The sequence below is a fragment of the Lactuca saligna genome, chromosome 6 (genome assembly GCF_052625555.1).
Source record: "Lactuca saligna cultivar CGN05327 chromosome 6, ASM5262555v1, whole genome shotgun sequence".
NCBI lineage: Eukaryota > Viridiplantae > Streptophyta > Magnoliopsida > Asterales > Asteraceae > Lactuca > Lactuca saligna.
In genome coordinates this window covers 7,629,464-7,653,498 of record NC_136422.1, presented here as the reverse complement: position 1 = coordinate 7,653,498, position 24,035 = coordinate 7,629,464, and the positions used below count along the sequence as shown (strand labels likewise).

The following is a 24,035-nucleotide window of genomic DNA, read 5'->3' as shown; positions in this document are numbered from 1 at the left end:
GGACTATTTCACCCCCTACTACTATCACATAATAACAAATCATAGCATAATAATATTATCAGGCATATCTGGGATGCCCGACCTACCCTTCGGTCCTAACAACCGAACTTAAGGACTATTCCCCTCCTCCTACTACTATCACATACAACATATCATGCTAACACATAAACATACCAGGTAGTAGCAAACCAGACAATTATCACAAAGACAATCGTCTCAACTATAGTCAACTACTAGTGGGCCGGCCTTGGTGCCTTAGACCCACTTCTACTGGAAGGTAACTCACCTCACACTACTGAAGTCCCATAGACTCAACCCCACACTGCTGAAGTCCTGCAGACCCAACTTCAGCTGCTGAATGACAGATTCCCGAACTGTCAATATCAAAACATCACTCAATTAATAATTGGGTTCCAACACATAACCATAAATACATACTTGGGGTAAATACTACATTACCCCTAACTCAGCTTCATTCAAGCCCAAGGCCCAATCCAAAGGCCCAAAAGTCAACTATGAGTCAAAGCCTAACATATAGCCAATTTTCCAAATTGGGCCTAAACCTTTACAAGGTCTTACCGTAAGGCCAAACCATTTATTCCACTCCAACCTTTGACAGTTTAATGGTCTAATATTATATAATCATTAAGGCCCAATTATGGCCCATCTATGGCCCAGTTTTCCAAATTAGGCCCAACTCCTCATATGGACCTTACCTCAAAGCCTATTAATTATTCTTGTCCATTTGCTTGATCTTGGATGGCTCATTAATAACCCAATCATCAAGTCCCAATAAAAGGCCCAACAATAAACCCAAGTGAAATTAGGGTTTTCACATAAAATGACAATTAGGGTTAAGTGTCTCTCACTTAACCCATTAAGGACTTAATCCATTAATGACTTAATCTATTACGCCCATCACTAGACTAGATAAATCATATGGTATGATTGGGATTAATACACAATTTTATTCCCATGGCCCAAACATGGGTCCCGATAAGTCCAAGCCCATAAATCCAATATTAGGGTTTTCTAAACCCTAATTAGGGTTTCCAACCCCATCTTAGCCCAATAGGCCCAATTGATCTGTCTTTTGATCAATTATGGTTCATTAGGCCCATTAGTCATCTGTTTGGTCTTTTAGGTCCATTAATCTTCATTGGGCCCATTAGGGTTTGTTAGTCCCTTTGTCCAAACATCCAAACAAGTCACGATCCAACAAGGCACACCGCCACCCGACACGGCGGCTGGTGGTGGTAGGAGGCGGTAGCCACCACCTCACGGTGGTGGTTTTGAGTTTCTTTCATTATTCTTTTGCTAATACATTTTACAACCCGAATCTCAAACACACACACACACACTAACATAAGCACACACACAGCCACTCTAGTGATGGTTGGTGGTGGCACACGGCGGCAAAAAAGCTATAACCGGCGGCAACCACCATGGTTGGCTGCCATGGTGGTGCACTTGCTCTCCGGCGACACAAACATCCCAAACACACTTATAACAAATGGAAACACAACCACACACACCTAAACACGCACTTGAAGCACAATCACACACCCATACAACTCACAGCCACCGGATGACACATGGCGGCGACAGCGGAAGTAGAAGAACTAGCTGCAGGTGGTGGGATTTGCGATAACAGCCACCATGGTCGGCTGCCATGGTGGTTCTTCACGGCTCCTACTAGACAGAGGCCCAAACCTAAAACACAACAACCCCTCCGGGTGGTAAACGACGAACGGAGCATCGTACTTGAGCCATACAGAAGCAACGGCCAGACTGAGAAATAGCACTAGGAGAATGATGAGGGGTGAATGGAGGCCATCGTGGACCAAAGCAGCGTTGACCACCGGCTAGCTACGCTTCATCTTCAACTGATGGAGCGTAACGGTGGCGGCGAACACACTCGGAACCCGTCATCGACTTGATCCCACTAGAAGCTAGGGGTTGTGATGCGTTTGCAGATCGGAAACGGTGGTTGACGACCTCAACAGAGGTTGTGGTGCGGCGTCGGAGGACGAAGAAGCGAGAGTGGCGGCTGGAGGAGGAGGCATAAGGAGATGACGGCTGGAAGGCTTTGCTAGGGTTAGGGTTATAGAACCTTAGGGAGGAGGGAATCGTAGCGGGTTGGAGTGAGCGGGTTTGACCAGGTAGGAGGAGAGGGTGGGCGGGAGGAGAGCAAGAGAGAAAAGAGGGTGTTGAGCGGTTTCTTGAAACCGCTGGAGGGTTGAATCGCAGAAGAAAAATAAGGAAGATGGGTTGGGAGTGCTGCGGTTTAGGCGGGTTTGGCTCCCTCCACAAAGGGTTTGGCGGGTAACGGGAAGGACGGGGACGATTCCTTCCTCCCATATAAACCCGATCCTATAAGAGTTTACCATAATTAACAAAATGGTCCCTCCAGCTCCAATTAATTTTGAAATAGATCCATATTTTACCCTTTTTAACCTCATCCATGTAAATCCTTTACAATTTAAGTCCCATATTTTACTAAGTGGCCCATCCCTCTATAATTGTTTTTAAATGATGTCCATAATTAACACTTTATCCCCTGGTTTCATAAATCCTTATAAACGGGGTCTAGAACTTACGCTTTTAACCCCCGACTTCTAAAATTGTGACAATTAGCTCTTTGAGACCATCCTTTACATATAATCATTTATTTTAGGACTACTATCCGTTCATTTATTTATTTATTTATTTATTTATTTATTTATTTATTTATTTATTTATTTATTTATTTATTAAATAAATAAACGGGGTGTTACATTGACTTTCAAGCTTCCTTAACAAATTCCACCTTTCAAAGCTCAAACACACTCAAATAAAGTTCACACACGAAATAGGGTTTTCTGGACTCTCTAGGGGTTGTAGGGGACTGAGGGGGCGCTAATGATCCCTTAAATAGGGTGAAAAACCCCGAAAATTAGGGCTTCATCTGCCAGCTCCTACTAGTCGAGTCACTCTTCCGACTCGGTGAGTCAGTCACTTAACACGTGGCCCAAACCCGCTGCTACTCGATGATTCAGGGCATCCAAATTGTCGAGTAAACCTTAAAACTTGAAGGTTTACAGCAATAATATTAATACCTGATGATCGGGGAGTTACACTCCAGAAGGTATAAATTCTATACCTTGATGTCTTGGTTGTTAGATCCCATTTTTGGGAGTTTTATGTTGTTTTTCTTGTCCCAAAGGTCCCATTCTATGCATGTTTGGTTATTTTCGTTTTGAGTTGTCCTTCCAGACTCTAGGAAGGGTCCTAAGCCATAAAAATGAGGTCCCAATGGCTAGAATTGTCTCATGCATCTTGTAGAAGGTCTTAATGGATTAAGACCTTGTGTTAAGGACTTTATGGACATGCAAAGTCATAAAGTTGGAGACTTTATGACTCTAGTGTGCATTTGGACCATAGATCTGAAGTGTGAGCTTGAGTGCTTAATACATTAAGCACTTAATGAAATTTTTGAGTTTGAGAGGTTAGTCCCCGCGTAGGTGGGAGTACGCCCCGCATGCTTGGTCAGCCACCCCATAATCTAGTCAATGCGAGGCTTCATGTACGCTTAGCATACCTCTGGGTTACGCCTCGCGTAACCACATGAGTCGGCCCTTATTGAGTTGACTCGGCTGGGTTGACTCAGTTGGTTTAGTGGGTTTGACCAATTAACTTTGAGTTTGACCATGTTTGATTTTGAGGGCATTTTGGGTATTTCGAGATTTTTATGGAATTGGTCACTTGGTGGATGTAGGTATTGTGTAGAGAGCTGAGATTTGGATTCGGGCCTCATCAGTTTTTTCAGCTGCGAGGTGAGTTTTCCTCATTATTCACCAAGGTCGATCCATTGGTTTGATAACCTGATATTCGTTGATATATTGAGTATGGAATAGATATGCATGCTAGTTTTGATATGCTAGTTTGGTGGATCTATAGGACTACCTATGATAATGTCTGATTATCTGTGTATGTTATTATCTGTTATATGTCGACATATTGTGTGGGTTGGGTTGAGGTTGTATTGGTTAGTGTGGTAACCAACAAACCCTGGAACAAGCCATATATGAGCTGAGGGTCGGGGATGGCATGTCAAACTCATACTGACAGCTCATAAGCATTCTAGATACGTACTGAGGGCCGGGGAGGGCATGTCAGACTCGTACTAAGGGGTTAGTGGTATTCAGTCCGAGGACTGATCTGGCTGTGGAGTAAGTCAGACATAAGTTGTGGGTCGAGGGCAAGTCAAAATTAAGTTGTGGGCTCAAGAGTAATCAAGTTTGTTAGTTGTGAACCCATTGCATGTTGTTATTGTATATGTGTTATTTGTTATGTGTTTGTATTTTAGGGGAACTCACTAAACTTTAGGCTTACAGTTTTGGATTATGTTTCAAGTACCTCAGAGGATCGCGGAAAGGCAAATGCGTGATCGTGCACCTCCTCGTGTTTTGTTTATGATTTTGGGAAAACTCTTTTGAAAACTATTTTGTAAACAATGATCATTTATGTGTATGTTTTAAAAGTTTAAATTTTTCATGAATTTTATGAATGTTACATTTACACCAAAGAACTTAAACATCATACAACAAATGTATAATCCAAAATACTTTATGGTTGTATTAGTTTGTTATTTGAGTCTAAATTACTCTGCTTAGGGGTTTGCAAAATTTAAATAATTGTTTTTCGTTTTTTGTTGTTCACTGAAGTTGCACCACTATATTATGTATTGATTGTATTTATTTGTATCATCTTTTCTTCAAACGATGTCTTCTAAGTATCCAGTTTAGCATTCAACTCAAACCTAAACTCAAACCTACTTGTCATCAAAAACATACAACATGGTGCTTTTTCATGAATCTCACAAGAAGTCATGTCCTTCATTAAAGGAAATATGTGCCAGCTAAGAGCCGATTCTTGATGCAGCCCAATTTCTATTGAAAGTTACTCTGTGTTGTCAACTACAAATTGTAGACTTAAAGTACATATATTGAATTAAAGCTCCAAATGAGTACATAAGAGAAAATATTTGATGCGGCTTATAATCATTCTGATAAAAGGAAATCCTTTAAAGCATGCTTGATTGAAATGTCCTACAAACGTCCAACGAATTCTCGCGTGACTTCATGTGATCGTTTATCTTTCTGCGGTATTAAATCATTAGTCCTCTTTTCTCATATTGAAATTATTGCATTTATTATAATATTGTTTTCTTTTCCTCGTGCTACAAATATGATTACTTTTGAGTAAACTCACACATAATTAAAACTTGTTTTCTCCAAGATAAAATGGTTTATTTGATAAAAAAAAAAATTAGATGAGAATCATGTAACTAATACATAGTTAATAATTATTTTCTATAAAAATAGTCAATTATTCAGAAATTGTATTCGATTCGATGTATATGAATTATGAAATTATGATTGTGACTAGCGATGAAGAAAGCGGTAGATAAATAAATGGAGTAACGACTAAATAGGAACACGGCATGTGAGTTAACACTTGGTTGTAGGCTTTACTACACTCTTGGGGACCATACATTCCACTTTACACTACAACCTTAATTATGACCAATAAAAAACAATTTTAATAAATACTTTTTTTTCTCATAAAAATAGGTAACCATGTTACTATTTGAACCAGGTTTTCAGACCCATGCTGAGATAAATAACAGCTTTGGAAGGGTACCGATTTGGTTCAACTTAGCCCTAAGAAACAGTTATGAGCAGTTTATAACATGGTGACCGGATAAAAAGATGAGTTGTCAAAATTGCCAAAAATCAACTTATTATTTAAAAGAACGGTGATTCTTGACTTAAGATATTGATTTGTCCTAATAAAATATATGTTTTAGTAACTTTTACATAGATGCAAATATGTTGTACCTTAGGTCATGACCCAAAGGTATATTTAGTTATTTACTACATGACCACTTAAAAATACCCAACACACAATATCATCAAAATAATATATTTTTCAATTGTTTAATTAACTAAATTATATATATATTTTTAATTTACTAAATGAAATAAAAATACTAGGTTTTTATTAAAATTAACACATTGCATTAATTAAAATTTAAAACAATAATAATAATAAACAAAAACATAATAAAATGATATCTCTAGATCATCCTCCTTGTAATCTTCGATTTTCATCTTCAAATTTTCTAAATCATTTTTTTTCCAAGTTACTTTTCTTTATATTCTCTTTTGGCTTCCTCCATGATCTCAACATTCTGCTCTTGGAGTTGAACGTATAGATTAAATTTATCTTTAAAATGATCGACATTGATTTGCCTCAAAAATTTTGAACTCAAACCATAAATCACTATCTTCGCTTTATTCCTTCCGATGGACAGATGTCGAGGTTCTTCCACTTCAAAACCATCCAGCTCATCATTGATGTCGATAAATGTACTCCCATCCGATTGTTGTGAGTGGATATGTTATTGGGATTTTTTCCTTGAACGTGAACCTAAAGAGACCAAATCTTCATTTAGAAGTCATTTTCGACATTTCTTCACCTCATATCATAGCATTTAGAAAATGCTCATGGGTTGGTTTACATATTTTGGCATTGTTTGAGCAATACAGCGAATCATTGGCCCCATTTTTGTACGCTCTTGAGCTTGTTGTGACAACATTTCTGTCAAATTTAGTTATTTTTAATCTCATATATCGCCATTTTTTGACATAATTTAGGCTCTTGCTTCCGTCTAATTCCTAGCTCCGGTTGGAACAAGTTTAGGTTTCAAAAAATAATTATATACAAGTACTAGTTTTCTTTTCCAATTTCTCCATTAACTTGTGTAATTTAATAGTATCCTATTTTTCGCAAAAGTTGGCAACAGATGAATCCAATTATTGGAGATAAATTTCCTATTTCATATATCCAAAAATTGAATCATTTTTTTATAACTCACGGAAATAATTTAGGTACAAAAGAGCAGTATTCCAGCTGCCTTCATGAAGACCAATAAGTGCAAACGAATATTAGACCCTACAAGTTTTCAAACCAATTGCCTTCCATTTCGGGAATGTGCTTTCATTCAGACCACCACCGGTATATAAGGGCGGTTGACACACCCCACCCACAATCAAAGGGAAAACAAAAACATTTCCAAAAAAAGCAAGAGACGTGCTAGATTTCATAATAAATATCTTTAAATAATACAAGCTTGTGATAACATGCTCCAAAATAAATTAGTTTTACTACATTAATTAAGGGAATCCTAGGCTAAGCTACGAAATGATTTTGCATGGCAAATGTTTGCTTTTTCATTGGGAATTAAGGGAGAGAAAAATATGGAAATCGTTACTTTTGTTTTTGAATTTTGGATCTGATTGGTTTTGGCTTTATAATGTTACCAAGGAGGATTAGAACAACTGGGATGATAGTTCCAATGTAGTACACGCTCCCATATGCAGCCAGTGTTTCATTGAAATTTAACACCTGTGAACACAAATTAATTAATATGATAATAAAATTAACATCCATTTTTTAAGTTTATTATAATAAGAAACAAAGTAAAATTGACACTAACCATAAAACCAACACATGAGTAGTTTAGGACAAGAAGGGTGTAAGCGAAATTCATGAGCATAAATATCTTCTTGATATTTGGTGGGACCGATTGTTGCCATCTGTAAATGGCTGCTCATACGCAAATAAGAAAAAAAAAAGCGAATTAGCAATTTTATGACAATGGAATGGAATGATCTATTCCATCCTTTGTGATTCCATTCCATCAGACCAAACAGACACTAAAACTTGAAGTGATGATCAAAGATTCTTTACCTCTTGAACCAGCAATCATCAAAGCAGATTGAACAAAGAATATCATGTACCCAGGATATAATCCCTGTCATTATCACAAACATGTATATACTTTTAATTTGTAAGAATTTTTTAAAAATAATAAAATAAAATAAAAAGAATAAAAGTAAAAAATTAAACTTACATGCCATACAGCACTAACAGTCTGTGTTGCTAGCAATTGCAAAAAGCCAGCCTTCTTTCCCTTCTGAACAAGTCTGTCATAAACATCTGATAACACAAAAACAAATATTAGATTAAATAATCCGTCTTAATGGGTGACTAATTGACCATTTTACCCTTACATTCCAGAAAAAACAATATTGGTCAGATTTTAACATGAATGAGACTAAATGACCATTCTACCATTACATTCCAAAAAACAAGATCGGTCAAATTTTAACATGAATGAGATTAAATGACCATTCTACCCTTATATTTCAAAACAAAAGATTGGTCAAATTTTAACATGAATGACACTAAATGACAATTCTACCCTTACATTCCAAAAAAAAAAGATTGGTCAACTTTTAACATGAATGAGACTAAATGACCATGTTACCCTTGAACTGAAAACTTGGAAGGAAAAGACTTACAATGACGAAGCCAAGTGCTGACTTGAATGTTCCAAACAAGTGGCAACTCAACTGAACTTTTAGCAAACTCAACACCCAAAACATCAACATTTTTGGCACGATCCCAGAGGGGTTTAGGCGAGGGCGAATTCGTCCAACCACTAAAACCAAGGCCCGAAATGATAAGAGAAGCTTCTGAAATCGACCAAATGAAATAATATTTCCAACGGGCTGTAAAGCCCGACATGTATTGGTAGCTCAAACGTTGCACAAATCCCCATTCTTGATAAATTGGCTCACTGAATCTTGATAATGGATGACTTGGGACAAGATATAAATATAATCCCATGCAAAAACCAGCTTGAAGAAGAGCTTTTAATGTTGCCAGGAATGGTGATGGTGTGCCTTTCTCAGATTTTGTCCAAATCTGTATAGAAAGTGGAATTCAAATGAGGGAAGATTAAAGAAATGAGAAAAAACAAAATTTTGAAAGTTGAAATTACGATTTTACCCCTTTTCTTTCGGTCCAGTCAAGGTAATCTTTGACTTCATAAACTGGTCCTGCAAAGTGGCTTCCACAACAGAGGCAGTATCCGATGTATTCGATTAAATTTGGTAATTTGAGTAATCGGTTTTTCTTTTGGGATTCGCGAAGATCTTCTTCTTTTAATAATCCATCGTTGTAATTAATTGCACATGAAATCACTTTTAATGTTATCACCATGAGAGATCCTACATAAAAAGGTATAAGAGATGGATTAAATTTAATGTTTTCAGCTCAAAGTCATTTCATTTTGAGATGAAAGATAGTGTGCGTGTGTGTGTTTACCTGTGGCATCAATGCCTCCTTCCTTCCATGCATCTCCACTCATGTAGTATACATGGCTACATGTTTTCCAATGGTTAACAATGATTAATCATTTGATTTTCAGGTTATTGAATGTAATATATCTTAAAAGAATAGTCTGAACTTATTTGGTATTAACAAAACACACGGAAGATAAATAGGTTAAGTTGACCGTTGAATTCCTTGATTATAAAGAAAAGAATACATACATTATAAAATCTTAGCCTTTTGTTTTTGGTAAAAACTAAAAATTTTCAAATCCTGAAAACAGTTGTTACTTTCTCAAGAACAGGGAAAATGCTCATTATCTAAAAAATGTATACTTCTACTTTTGATATCAAATGTTTTGATTTCCGTTCCAAATAGATTATGAATTATCAGTCTTTGATATGGTTCAGTTGACCATTAAATTCGAATGAAGTTGAAATTCTACAAGCTTGGTTAGCAATTAATTTGTTCTTCTGAATCTGACAATTTTATAAATCAGTATTTGTAATGGAAGAGGGGGAAATGTATCACACTGCATTCACATAATAATGACCTTTATTTGAGATTGAAAAACTGTTTGTTTTATCAAATCCATGCAGAAAAAATGATAATAATAATAATAAACCCCAAGATCGAATTAGTTGTGTTAACTAGACAAAGTAATGCATGCTAAGCACTTAAAGCATACGAATTTCACGAAGATGAACCCTAATTTCTCAATACGATTCAAATGAAAGTGAAATTTCAAAATTTACGATCTAATGTAAATACTGTACCATCCAATGAGGTAACCCATGGCTGACAGGAAGGAAATTACACCGCATCGTTTCCTATAGATGATCATTGACGCGTAACTAATCAGCATAGGCACGAGGAAGTGCAGATTCGAAGAGAATCCAAAGGAAATGTAGGAGAGCAGGGCGCCCGTCAAGGCGGCGTAAAGGTGTCTGGCGGTGGGGCCGCCGGGGACAAGGCGGTGAAAGAAGCTGACAGGAATAGTTGCAACGAAGCAGAGAAGGAATCGGAGTACCGCTACTGATACTCCGATCGCCGACGCCATTGATTCCATTTCCATGGTTCTCTGCTTTCTCTCTCACGCAGAAACACACACTGATGGGACTGAGTTTACGAGGAGTCGAGCGCTTGTATAAATCGGCCAACACAGTCCCAAATCCAAACACAAAGTAATATATTTTTAAAGGAAAATGACAAAAAAAAACCAGCATATTTTAACCTTTTTACTTTAAAAAGCCTGAATTTATTTTTTTAATAAAACCACTCCTAATGACAATTAATTTGTTATTGATCAAATTGCAAAAATATTAATTTATTAGAAAATAGTTTATAAGCGGTGGAACTACGGTCATAAAATTAATTAAATTTTAAATTCACAACTATTAATCAATTATTTTATATAAATTATTAATTAAAAAATAGTTTAATTAGTTATGTAAAATTATAATCATTGATTCAAATAAATATGTGAAATTAATTTTCAATATATATTAGATAGTTTTTATTTGTGAATTAATGAAAACAACAATATAAAAATCTAAAATTTAAAATGGAGAATAACTAAATTGACAAGTAGCATCATATTAATTAGAAAGTTTAATAAATTTAGGATGGAAAATTAATTATTAGGAGGTCTAATATGATGACACGTGACAAAATATCTACTCTTTTATTAGTATATGAAGATGAAGATAAGGATAGCTCATAGTTTTTTCTTTTGTTTCCTTGATGAACCAGATTATGACCCGCGCTAAACGCGGGGAACGTATAAATAAAATACAAACGTATATAGATATTGCAGAATAATTATAAAAAAAATAAATTAAGGTTATTGGTATTATTAAAATGTGTGGAAAATACACTGAAATCGGTAAATATATATAGTCATTGAAGGTCCTTTTTGTAGACAACATTTTTTGTTTTATTAGTTAAACGACCTTCCTCGTCACATATGAGTACATTCAAACATTTTTAACTTGTGACACTGGAAATAACTACATATAACTGACCATACGTGAAAACAAGTCTACACAACTATAATCCACATTGGACAATGTACTTTCAAAATACATTGTTATTTTATGGTTATATTGTGAAATAGAAGTGTTTATTTTAAAAGATAGCAACTTATTTACATTCCTTAAAATGAACCACATAAACACCACACAATATTAAATATAAAGAAACTGTAACCAATAAATATAAAAACAACTATGTTTGCTTGATTTAGATATAATCCATGACTCGTTGAAAATATCAAAAGACAACATTGCGACACAACTTATCTGTTATTATGAGACAGATTAAACAATTTAAACATATGAAGATGTCTTTTTTATTTTATGATAATTATAAAATAATGGAAAAATGAATGTTTATTTCAAGACATTTGCAAATGTCTGAGTAAGGTTTGTAGTCTTAACTATTGAGTATTCATATCTTTTACATATAGCTATTAAATGGTTATTCGAGATGAATTTATAAAAAAAAAAAAAAAAAAAAAAAAAAAAAAAGTTTTCATTATATACTTATTTAGTACAAAAGTAGACAACCGTAATTAAATCAAGGACAAACCATTAAGAAAATTGGTAAATTAATGTTCTATTTCTTAAACATGTGATAAGGTAGAGAAATATCAGGATATGCAGTTAAAAGTTCGAATTCCTTCATCACTCTCTCAATAGGTTCAACGGACAATACTAAAAAGATCAAAAAAATAAAATTTTCAAATAGATATTAATAAAATATGCCCGAATTGATGAGAATGTTAAAAAAAACGGAGGTGTCAATAACCTACAATTTGATGAATAGGGGATCTATTAAACGATTTAAGATGAGAAATCATCTACTAAGAAGATACTTGAATACAACATCAAACGGTCATAAAATGTTAACGGAAAGAAGCGTCAATCGTAAGGAATGAAATTAAATGTTTTTGGAAGGAATGAAATTTGTCAAATGAGAATAACATGTACCTCCGACTATCAAACATAGACCAATTGAAGCAAATTTTGCATTATTTGACCAATTTTAGCATTATTAGCATCCTAACTTTCATATAAAAAAAAATCTTTTTTGCATCTGATCATACTAATGTTTTTATAATTATTACCATTCTGTAATTTACGTTCTTGAGAGTTTTGAAAGTACATTATTATATATTGGTTGTTTTTTAAAGTTCATTGCTATTTTTTGTCGGTTTAGAAGTATGTTTCGACCATTTTTGCATCAGATAAACAACATATGGGTTCTTTTAGTATTACTGGAATCCTACTTTCATATAAATTATTCTTTTTCGCATCAGACAAAATGGAAAAATAACAGATAATCGGAACAAAAAAATAACACAGAGATAATCCAAATGAAAAAATAACATGGAGATTAGAGATGCACACGAAAGCCTGATTCACCCTCAAGATTTGAACCAATCCAAAAATCGGATTTTGTCAAAACCAGTTTTGACCGAACTGAATCGAATTAAACTGGTGACCGGATCGAAACCGGTTTGGAGATTCAAACGCAAAATCGGATTAGACCCCATATCGTAAACCGGATTCGTAGAAAACCGAATCTTAAACTGGTTTTTTGTGAGCATTAAAAAAACAGGAATTTTTGAAAAAATCATTTTTTTTTTCTAACCGTTAGAAGGCTCCAAAAAACGGTTAGTTTGACTATTTTTGACTTTTTGACCTTCTTAACACATATAAATAGATGATATTTTCTAGATTTCAATGTTACACAAAATTTCACTACTTCTAGACTTCTAGTTTCTTAACACTCCAAAAAAAAATGAGCTTGAGAAATTCTATCACCGTAGTTAAGAGTCAGATGTAACCTTGGTGAAAATCTGACCAACTGATCGGAATAAAGAAGTGTGGGAACATTTTAATTTGGTGCTATTGTTGAACAGGAAGGAAAAAGCTCGATGCAAGAAGTGCGGGTTGTTAATGGGTAAAGATGGCAATAGTACTTTGAAGAGTCATGCAACTAAAACTTGTGCGATTGTAAAAGATCAAGGCGATTTGGATCAATCGAATATTACTCCCGGCGGAGAGATTTTTATGTACAACAATAATGATATTCGTGAAAGCTTTTGCAAGTTCGTGATTCAAGAGGTATTACCTTTCAACCACTTTGAGAACCCAAGGTTGCCAAGGATTTTGCGGAAAAAATGCAACCTCGATATCGACAAGTAAATCGCACTACTCTTAAACGTGATGCTATAAAGTATTCAAGTATAGCCAAAAAAAGATATGCAATTGAGATTTGTAAATATAAAAACCAATTTTTCTTTAACGTGTGATGTTTGGTCCTCCATCGGAAGTTGTCCCAAAAGTTATCTTATCGTCATAGGACATTGAATAGATCCCTCTACTTGGGTAACAAACAAATGAGTTATTATTTTTGAACTTTTTGCGCATCCTCATACGGAAGCACGATTAAATACAATTTTAGTAAGCGTTATAGAAACTTATAATTTAAGCGACAAAATATTCTCTATTCCGTTTGACAATGCAAGTAACATTACCGCCACCGCAAAAAGATTAATTGCAAAATATAAACCTATTTTAGATGACTCGTTTTTTCATACTTGATGTGTTTGTCACATAATTAATCTTGCGGTACAAGATGATTTAAGAATGATAGATTCTACGATTAAAAAATTCAAAAATGTGTTAACAAGAGTTTTTGGAATAAACAAAGCGACAATGGAAAAATATCAACGTTTTCCACTTTCCATCAAAGTAACCCCATATAGTCGTCCTCTTTCCAAATAAAAACTCCATATAGTCATCATTGGGATGTTGACACTAGATGGAGTTCAACTTGCATAATGTTTGAAAGTTTGACACGTCAAAGAATCTCTTTACAATTATTTTACGATACAATTTCAAAAGAAAAAAAAAACTCGATTTCGGATTTTAATTGGGATTTGATGGAAGAGTTTGTGGACATATTAAAAGTTTTTAAACAATTAACGACTTTTTTTATCGGGCGTATATTATCCTAAAAGTCCTTTGTTACTAAATGAGTTATAGTTGATGTCCGTACAATTGGAACGTTTTGAACAAAGAAGTGAAATATTTGTTTGATTACGAAACCAATGAGAGCAAAATGAGTCAAATAGTTTAAAGAGATGTCACCACTTTTTACGTGCATCGCGGCTTTAAACCCATGTAACAATGTTATGAGCGTAGAGACTTTATTTACCAAAATTTTCATCTCTTTAAATTTGTAAATAGATGATTCTAGCTAAATTCGTAACCAAATCAACGATTTCAATAATATTTTTATTAATTTGTTTGACATTTATGCAAGAAAATATGGTGAAATGTCACACTTTTTTACCAGTGTATCCGAAGCTACTAGTGGTGCATCGGCTAGTAGTGGAGGTCAAACGGATTTTCATATCGACCTTTATAACTACCTTTTGGAGGAACTAAACAAACAAGCACCCACATTAACACCTAGTAGGGAACTTGGAATTTATATGGGCTCAAACTTTTTAAAATTCATGAGTGCACCTTAATTTAAAATTTGGATCTTTTGGCTTGATGGAGAGAAAATGAAGCAAAATTTCCTATTCTCTTCGTCATGGCCCGCAATTTACTAACCGTCCAAACTTCCACGGTGGCTTTGGGATCTGTTTTTTTCTTTTAGCGGTATGGTTTTATCAAAGCTGAGAATGAATCTTACCTCGGTTGCGATGGAAGTTTACGTTTGCTTGAAGGATTACTTGGATTCGGTGGAACGTACACAACACTTGGCATCACCAGAAGGCTAACTAGCAAATAATGTCGAATTGGAGATAATGAAACAAGAATATGAACAAGGCTTATCAATGCCTCTAGAACTAAATGAAGACGATAATGATGAAGACGAAGATGAAGAAGATGGTATTGATGAGACCCTTATTTATTTGCTTGGAGGTTGAAAAACAATTTAGTGAAGACGACACTAAATAGAGGACCACAAAATTTGAAGACTATTTGAAAAAAATGTTATAACGCAACTTTATTTATATTAGTTAACTAGTTTGATATTAGTATCAAAACTCTTTATATTTCAATGTTTGAGGTATGTTTTAAGTATTCTAATGAACTTATGTTGCATTTTGTGTTGAATTTGAGTGTTTAAAAATGTTTTTTTGTTAAAAAGGAAAAAAATCAAATTCCGGATCGGATTAAATCGATTCGGAATCGGGCATCTTCAAATCCGGTTCGGATTAAGATCAAACCAAATCGATTGTGACGTCGGCAAAACCGGATCAGATCAGATTCAAGATTTGTGTATCTCTACTGGGGATAATCCAACCGAAAAAAACAACGCAATGATAGCCAGAACAAAAAATAACACAATGATAATCAGAATGAAAAAATAATACAATAATAGTTTGAATGAAAAAAATAAATAAATAACATATGAATAGTCCAAACGAAAAAATAGCATAGGGATAGTTAGAACAAAAAAAAACACAAAAATTGTCTGTACGAAAAAAAGTAATAAATGAATAATTCGAACGAAAAAATAACAATGGATAATCCAACAAAAAAAACCAACGCAAAGTTAGTCGGAACAAAAACAATAACATAAGCATAATCTAAACGAAAGAATAATATATGAATAGTCCAAACGAAAAAAATAAATATAATACTAATGAAAAAAATAACACATAAAAAGTCGGAACGAATACAATTTGTATTAAAGATATTTAAAAAAAAAGTACAAAACATCATGGGAGGAGATATGAGAAGAGAACTCCTTATTTAACGTGGTGTTTGGTTCACATAATGTTTTTTAAGGAATTGGAATATGTTAAGGAATTAAAATCTGTTTTGAATTGAAATCCAATTTTATATTTTGTTTGGTTGGCGGAAAATACAATTGGAATAGTGTAAAATAACATAACTACTCTTCTTCGTTTTTTTCTTACTTTTACTTTGTTTTATAATTATATATAAATATATATTATATAGATTATAAAATAGTAAACGGTGGTGTTGCCGGTAGCAATGGTGGTAGAAGCGATGGTGATGGTGATGGTGATAGTGTGTGGTGGTGACGAAGGTGGAGGTAATTGAGAAAAATTGTAATAATTATAATTAAACATGTTAAAATTTTTAATATGTTTAATAAATTGGTCGAACTCGAACCCAATCTAATTTTGACACATTACAATCCCTACTTGAAAACGAAGTCAATCTAATTTTGACACATTACAATCCCGAGATATATACTGTAAAGTCCCAATATTTTCATCGATTTGACAAGAAAGTTCTATTTTTTTTTTTTTTTTTTTTTTTTTTTTTTTTTTTTTTTTTTTTTTTTTTTACAGTAAAGTTCAAATTACCGGCAATTTTTTTACACTTTTACCATTTTTCCCGGTTAGCCGGTAATTATGACTTTTTTGTCAACAAAATAAAGTTTAGTACTTTTTTGTCAAATCGTCAATCAGGACTTTACTGTCAAAAAAATAAAGTTAAGTACTTTTTTGTCAAATCGTTGAAAATATTGAAACTTTAGAGTATATATAATTTTTTTTGTTAGAAATTTAATGGTATGATACTCTATAAGGATAATAGTTTTTGAAACTTTCTCTAATCAACTAGATCCTATTGAAATCATTTACGTTTGCTTTTTGTTAAATCGTTTATTTTAATCTCAACATACCGACAGTGAAAAAAATTGAGATAATCAATAAAGAAAGAAAGAACCAGGGTTGTGTTGACTTTTTGCAGTCTCACAAATGGAGAAATAAGAAATCGAAAAAAACAAAATTGCCCTTCTTTCTCTGCACCACATTTACACCCTTTTGACTAGGCATGTGTTGTTTGTGTTTGTATAAAGCCAGGGTAATTTCATCCTTTTAGGTTTCTAATTTCTCCATTTTTTAGATTGCAAAAAGCCAACACAACCCTGGTTCTTTCTTTCTTTCTTGATTATCTCAAATTTTTTCAATGTCGGTTTGTTGAGATTAAAAAAACGATTTAACAAGAAGCAAACGTAAAAGATTTCAATAGGATCTAGCTGATTAGAGAAGGTTTCAATAACTCTTATTTTTAAAAAGTATCATACCATTAAATTTCTAACCAAAAAAAATTATATATACACTAAAGTCCCAATATTTTCAATGATTTGATAAAAAAGTCCTAAACTTTATTTTTTTTTACAATAAAGTCCTAATTGATGATTTGACAAAAAAGTTCTAAACTTTATTTATTTATTTTTTGACAAAAAAATCCTAATTACCGGCTAACAGGGAAAAAAAGGTAAAAGTGTCAACAACTGTCGGTAATTTGGATTTTACTGTCAAAAAATTAAAGTTTATGACTTTTTTGTCAAATCGATGAAAATAGTGAGATTTTAATGTGGATATCTCTTACAATCCCTACTTAAAACCAAGTGCACTTTTTATTACACTTATCTCTTAATGTTTTTACACATCGTTACTTTGATGATTTATAATCCATATTTTGTTTATTTATACATGGATTGAATGGTTTCAACTCATTTGATTTAGACTTCAAAAGTACTCGGATGGGCTTTATTATGTTTCATTTTATAAGCCCCTTATAATGGGCTTTGAGTTTACACTTATATTGTCCTTTTTCCGATTTGACTTTTTCAAAAGAGAAAACCCATTATCTAATTGGACTCAACCAAAACCTTACACGAGTCTTTACGTATAAAAGGCAATAGGAATTACCAAACATTTGAAAAAAAAAAATACATAAAACCATTATCTTAGTCTCGTTTTAGCCCTAACTATTTTTTCACACTAGGTCAATGAACAATTTTTTTTTACCACCATCAATCTTTTTTATTAAATCTTGTCGGTTTCGGCTAATGTAATTTTTTATTAGTTGGAAATCATATGTGTAATACTTCCCTCTAGCAACTGCGTCTTGTGTTTCATTTTTTTCAATGAAGGTGGTGATCAACCTTTTAGCAGAAAACGAAGTTGATGACGATGACAAGCTTCAATCAAGCTTCCAAAACATCGATTAAGATACATTTGTGTTTAATTTTATACAGTCTTTGTTTTGAAAAACCCTAATCTTGAAGAAAGCTTGTTACTTGCATAAAGGTTTCGAATTCATCACTAACCATGGTAATGTACATACAACATTGGTGGTAGACATACAATACTCAGTTACGTCTTCCAAACCCCTTAAGCTATGCAGAGCCCTGACAAAAAGGATCGAAAATGGGATTGTGACAATAATTGCAAGTATTTTTTTCCATTTGTGTTTTTGATATCCAATTAAAAAATGTTCTGATTTTTATAATTTATCGTGGGTAATTTTTTTTTTTTAGTTAAATTAATACATAAAAGTTGGTCGTTTATTTTTAAACACATAAATAAAAACAATTATTGGAAATACCACTCCTCCCATGTTACCTTAAGATTCCAAGAAGTTTCTATTTTCTAATATGTTTTTCTTTATATAAAAATTCAATATTTTTTATCATGCTAAATAGAGATTTAAAAAAACATATCCACAAATGACATACCATTATTTTTCATCCGTATATATAAATCAAACATGATAACCACTCATAATATGATAACTAAACATAATGTAATAGTACATTTGCACTATCACATCTCTCATTTCACATATGACTTTCTCATGATTATTTAAACGACACGAATCAATGAATTTGATACGTTCAAGATATGTTAAATAAAATAATAATATCATATGTGAATTTTTCACATGTTATGCTTTTAACAACAATATTCAAACCTCACCCTTGTGTGTACAAAAATACTCTTAATCCAAAATTTACGAAGCTGTTAACATCTAGTTTTTTTTAAAGTAAGTTTACACTTTTTAAAAGCGTCATGTTACTTTTAAGTAACTTCATGCTACACAAACAAAAACTACATCTTACAACTGCCCTAAAACTTAGTCGATATGCATAACAATTGCATTACCACTCTACACAATAGGTCATTTGAACATCAAAAAAAACTGCTCTAACCTCTCGACTCAATCAAAAAAAACTTTTATTCACTTGGGAGAAATGAACACAGAATCCACACATAGTCCACCTTTAGTGTGTGTACAATCAATCTGCATCATAGAAAACTTCACCTTCATTGCAACCTTGGAATCCTTCGCAACAACAAAGCTACCAACATGATAAAACTTCCAATTCCCAGGTGACGTCAGATAGCATTCATTCATCGCATTTTGACCATCGGAAGTGGAGAGCTGAAATCTCACCGGCTTTTTCTCCCACCCGTGAATCTGTTCGCAGTCACACACCCGCTGCCCGAACCGCCTGCCCAACCGCCCGAGTTGGAGGCGGAAGTAGAGGTTGTAGGTGCCCGCCGGGAATGGGAACTCAACCTCTCCGTCAACTTCAAACCACCAAATTTGTTGCAGATATGCCACAGATTTGAATCTGAATCCAAGAAAACAACAAAGAAGTTTGAGTTTTGTCTAATGTAAGAGTTGTTTGTACTTTATGCATCATGAATTGTTCTTAATAAAAGGGGTGCAATGTTGTACCTGGATTCATCGGTGGAAATTCGACTCCAGTATCGGCGATCATCAATGCCGGTGATTGATAATCCGTTGAATGATATTGAAAGAGAAGGTCTTCCTGTTCCTTTGTGTAACCAAACTCTCTGCAAAAATTCAAATAAATTATCAAACTTTGAATCTTTTTATGTGAAAAGTGGAAACTCTTTCTCTTTGTTCCTCAAAAACCCAAATCAGTAGAAAGCATATAAGTATATAACATCTTCTATCATGTTCAAGATTTCATACTAAGTATCAGATTTCATAAACCAACAACATAAAGAATTCTATTTAAGTTAAGTCCTTGTTATCTTTTTTTAGGTCAAAACATCTTGTTGATCATAAACCAAGAAAAAAGAATTTTATTTAGATGATTAAATATTTGATTGAAAAGATTATGAGTTAGAATTTGATGTTTATTCATTTCTAATTGCAAACAAACGTATTGATCCCTTACCTTTGTGCCTCCATCAATGGAATTAGGTCGAGATAATCTGGCGTAAATATCCCTTTTGCACAAATTCGAAGGGAATTCATTACCATCACCAAACACCCTGGATATAATAGAATCATAATTCTCTGGCAATTTCGATTCCCACACGAAATCAGCCGACGAGGCGCCACGAAACGCACGATTAAGCGCAGCGAGTCTGCAGATTTCTTGTGGGTTTAAGTGTACAAGAACAGAACCCACCACACTCTCCGGCAAATCGCCTAGGCCGGTTTCCGGCGGCACCGCCGGAGCAGAGGGTGCGCTAGACAAAGCAAGAAAAGACGAAAAACCAGATCCCATAGGAACAGCACGAACCTCAAAGAATTTGGGTATTGTTTTCTTCTCTGGATTTGATTGAGATTTGGGGAAAACTGAAAGAGGTTTTCAGGGAAAGTAACCGAAAAATGAAGAGAGGGGAAACAGATGATGAATTAAGGGTTTATTTATAGCTGTTGAATGTGGATGGTCGGAGATTTTAACTTTTGGTTTTGTATAATCCAAATGGATTAAGATATCAAGGTCAGGATAATAGATTTTTTTAAGAATTTCTTTTCTTTCAATATAGCGAGCGTCGACCACATAAAAATGGTATTTTATGTGTATAAATTACAGAAATGATCCCTCTATTATATTGCAAATCACATTAGGGGCCCATATTTCAAAAAACAAGTACCATCATTACGGTTTCAATTTCTTGCATCCACCGTTTTTATCACAAACGTGATCCATGTTAATCCGTTTTGGCTTCGCGTCCCCCTCATCCGAAACATTTTTATATTTTCTTTTTATCTCTATAAAAGAAACTCATATGAGATGTTTGAAAAAGTCTTTGAAAATAAACGTGTTTCATATTATTTTGTAAAATAATATCATTTAAAGAAAGATATTGCGGAAGACAGTTACAAAAGGTCATCCCCTTAAAAGTTAAAAAATATATTAATCTGTCCTGACATACTATTATGCACCAAAATAATTAGATACAAGAGTAAAGTAAATAAGCTTATATACATTTTACATCTTATTTATATCATCTTATAAATTTCGAAATATTAAGATGCATGTTGGTCTTCAACCAAGTATTCAAATCTGAATACATATCAAAATAAAAATTTTAAATTTTAAAAACCTAGTGAATATTTTCGCTGATATGTCCAGTGTGTGAATGTGTTATTAAACAACATGGCATCGGTTTTTTTAAACATGTCACCAGTTTTTTCTATGTGAAGTAGAGGAAGAAGTTTTGAAGCTGGTGGCTCATGGTGTAATGTGGTCTTTACCTTGTCATGGTCTATATCAAAATGTCTTTCTTGGGTGGATGATGCTTAGAGAACAGTGGTGGAAAAACAATGTTTTGAGGTGATTATTTTGATTATGGTTTGGGTGTTATAGAAACTTAAGAATTCGGTCTTGTTTGATAACAATCTTATTTGTAGAAATGCTATTTTTGATTTTATAGTTTTAAATTCTTTTAATTTGGTAAATGGTAGAGCTTCCAAAATAAACGTTAATTGGAATGTTTGGTTACAATCTCCTTTGTAATTGATTCCTAGGTTTTTTTATTCTAGTTTCTTGCTAAATTCCTTTGAATATATAAAACTTTAGCTATACAAAAAAAATCCAAGATAAATTCGTTAAAAAGGTTTTTAAATCAACAAAAATATAAGTTAAATTAAAAGTCAGAGAAAAAGCGTCTTGTATATAAGCATTTGCAAAACAACAACAAACTTATCAATAATGAGTCAACAATTCTAAATTAGGTACTAGTTTGCCATCCCTCTCTTTATATTTTCAAAATTGAGACTAAACATGTAGAAGTATGTATATTATAGGGATGAAAAACTGTATTACGAAAAGTGTATTCAGAACTTTAAATGGTGTGGAAATAGTTATGGAACAAAACAAAAGTCATAAAAGGTTGTAGAAGAAAACGTGTGTATGAGTCAGCTCCAATCTGACCAAGAGAATACCGTGGTTTAGCTTTGTTGGAACATGTGGCGCCATGTCATCTTGTTCTCTTTCTTTCGTTACTAGTTTTTAAGAGAATCTTCTATATGATAAGTGCTTTCTTGATCTTTAGTACTATCACTCATGCCAACCTTTATAAACTTATTAAGTAGGTTTTATTTATAATTATGTATAAGGCTAACTGCACAAAAGATCTAATATTTTATCTTTTGATTTAAATTTAAATTTGTAAATTTTTTTAAGAGAACTTCGGTTTGATAAATTTAGTTAGTGTCTACATTAATTTACTTTAACTATTTAAAGACCCAATATTTTCTTGGACTTTTATATTTAAACCTAGTATGATGAGTTTATTGTGCATGGGTGATGAAGTAGGTTCATCGCAACAATAAAATCAAGTTTGTGTATTTAAATATTTGGGATGATGTATGTTTAGATATGATACTATCAGTTATGAGTTATTGTATGTAACATATAATTTTATAAATAAATTTTTTATTTTTATAATTAAGGTAAAACAACATTTTTATAAATCCATTTGTTCCAAAATACAATTGTTTGAAAACCAGAGTAATATAATAAATGTGGAATCTCCAATGTTGTCGATGAATATGTACAATTATATATTCGTCTTCCCACAATCATCAATAGTACCTGAAAAACACCTAATCCACAACTACAAGTCAAAATTTAGTGAGTTTCAACAAAATACCACACTCCACAATATACATACAATACATGCAAAACATGCATGAACCGCCTCACAAGGCCTATATGTAACACTTGTTTCCTGGTATGGTTCTTCTGAAATTAATTTCAATAAAAATAAGTTTTGGGATTTTCGCTTGTCCATGACGTGGTGATGGAATGGTCATGACATGGCAGCCCGATTCAGAAAGTGTGCATTCGCGAACCACCACGACATAGCAAACGACATAGCAAGGCATTGGCCACAATGTGGTGGCGATGGAGTTCAAAACCCTAGATTCTGGAATTAGTACCCTATTTGAAAGGCACTGACTCCTAAGACTACCTTATTTGGCAGCCTCCATCTTTTGAAATCAATCCCCACCCAAAACCTAGCCTATTTATGTGCCTGTTGAGTGTGTGAAGCCATTTCTATGAAGCTTGAAGGAAAAAGGATTTCATCTTGTGGTTTGTAAGCTTGATTCCAGCTTAGATCCATCATCTTCATTTCATTTAAGACTTTATGGAGGTATAAAGTCTCAAACTTGCTCATTACATTTCTAGATCTTGTTCTAAGTCATTTTATAAGCTTTTTGATCCCAATCTTCTTGTCCTTGGAGTTTAAGTGAATTCTAGAGCTTTTGAGTACATTATTTAATATCCAAACCATGGTGTTGGTTAGAAAGTGGTATTGCATGACTTAGTTTGGTGTACATGAATTTGGTGTAACTATTAAGAGCTTATGATTTGAGATAACTTAATGGATAAAGTTTGAAACTTTATCCATCAAGACCTTGAGGAGGTTCAGATATGAGCTTTGGAACTCTTGGGATAAAGAGGTAAGAGCTTGATCCATTAAGTTGTTTCTGTTCAGTTGCTACGACATGGTTGCATGCTTGCCACGATGTGGTGGTTGGTCTGGTTATGATTCTTTGGTTCCAGCTTAGATCCATCATCTTCATTTCATTTAAGACTTTATAGAGGTATACAGTCTCAAACTTGTTCATTACATTTCTAGATCTTGTTCTAAGTCATTTTATGAGCTTTTGATCCCAATCTTCTTGTCCTTAGAGTTTAAGTGAATTCTAGATCCTTTGAGTACATTATTTAGCATC

At 33.5% G+C, this 24,035-nt stretch overlaps 2 protein-coding genes across 2 annotated transcripts; both read right to left on the bottom strand.

The window, feature by feature from the left end:
- Nucleotides 1-7,116: 7,116 nt before the first annotated feature.
- LOC145001244 (lysophospholipid acyltransferase 1-like) lies at nt 7,117-10,387 on the bottom strand. The gene is made up of 8 exons (XM_078960604.1): nt 10,002-10,387; nt 9,220-9,275; nt 8,902-9,122; nt 8,412-8,817; nt 7,961-8,046; nt 7,798-7,861; nt 7,544-7,653; nt 7,117-7,452 (listed from the first exon to the last, which is right to left on the bottom strand). The coding sequence occupies exons 1-8, from the start codon at nt 10,298-10,300 to the stop codon at nt 7,315-7,317; spliced, it is 1,380 nt and encodes a 459-aa protein (XP_078816730.1). The 5' UTR covers nt 10,301-10,387; the 3' UTR covers nt 7,117-7,314.
- Nucleotides 10,388-19,030: 8,643 nt separating this feature from the next.
- On the bottom strand, nt 19,031-20,692 carry LOC145001182 (F-box protein PP2-A11-like). Its single transcript, XM_078960537.1, has 3 exons — nt 20,233-20,692; nt 19,764-19,882; nt 19,031-19,656 (listed from the first exon to the last, which is right to left on the bottom strand). The coding sequence occupies exons 1-3, from the start codon at nt 20,566-20,568 to the stop codon at nt 19,260-19,262; spliced, it is 852 nt and encodes a 283-aa protein (XP_078816663.1). The 5' UTR covers nt 20,569-20,692; the 3' UTR covers nt 19,031-19,259.
- Between the last annotated feature and the right edge of the window lie 3,343 nt (nt 20,693-24,035).

Excerpts from the sequence above, each read along its gene's own strand:
- LOC145001244 (XM_078960604.1), bottom strand. The coding sequence starts at position 10,300 with ATGGAAATGGAATCAATGGCGTCGGCGATCGGAGTATCAGTAGCGGTA. Across the intron at positions 9,123-9,219 it reads AGGAGGCATTGATGCCACAG|GATCTCTCATGGTGATAACA; the intron begins GTAAACACACAC and ends CTTTTTATGTAG. Across the intron at positions 7,654-7,797 it reads GATGATTGCTGGTTCAAGAG|CCATTTACAGATGGCAACAA; the intron begins GTAAAGAATCTT and ends GCGTATGAGCAG.
- LOC145001182 (XM_078960537.1), bottom strand. The coding sequence starts at position 20,568 with ATGGGATCTGGTTTTTCGTCTTTTCTTGCTTTGTCTAGCGCACCCTCT. Across the intron at positions 19,883-20,232 it reads CCATTGATGGAGGCACAAAG|AGAGTTTGGTTACACAAAGG; the intron begins GTAAGGGATCAA and ends GAATTTTTGCAG. Across the intron at positions 19,657-19,763 it reads ATTTCCACCGATGAATCCAG|ATTCAAATCTGTGGCATATC; the intron begins GTACAACATTGC and ends TCTTGGATTCAG.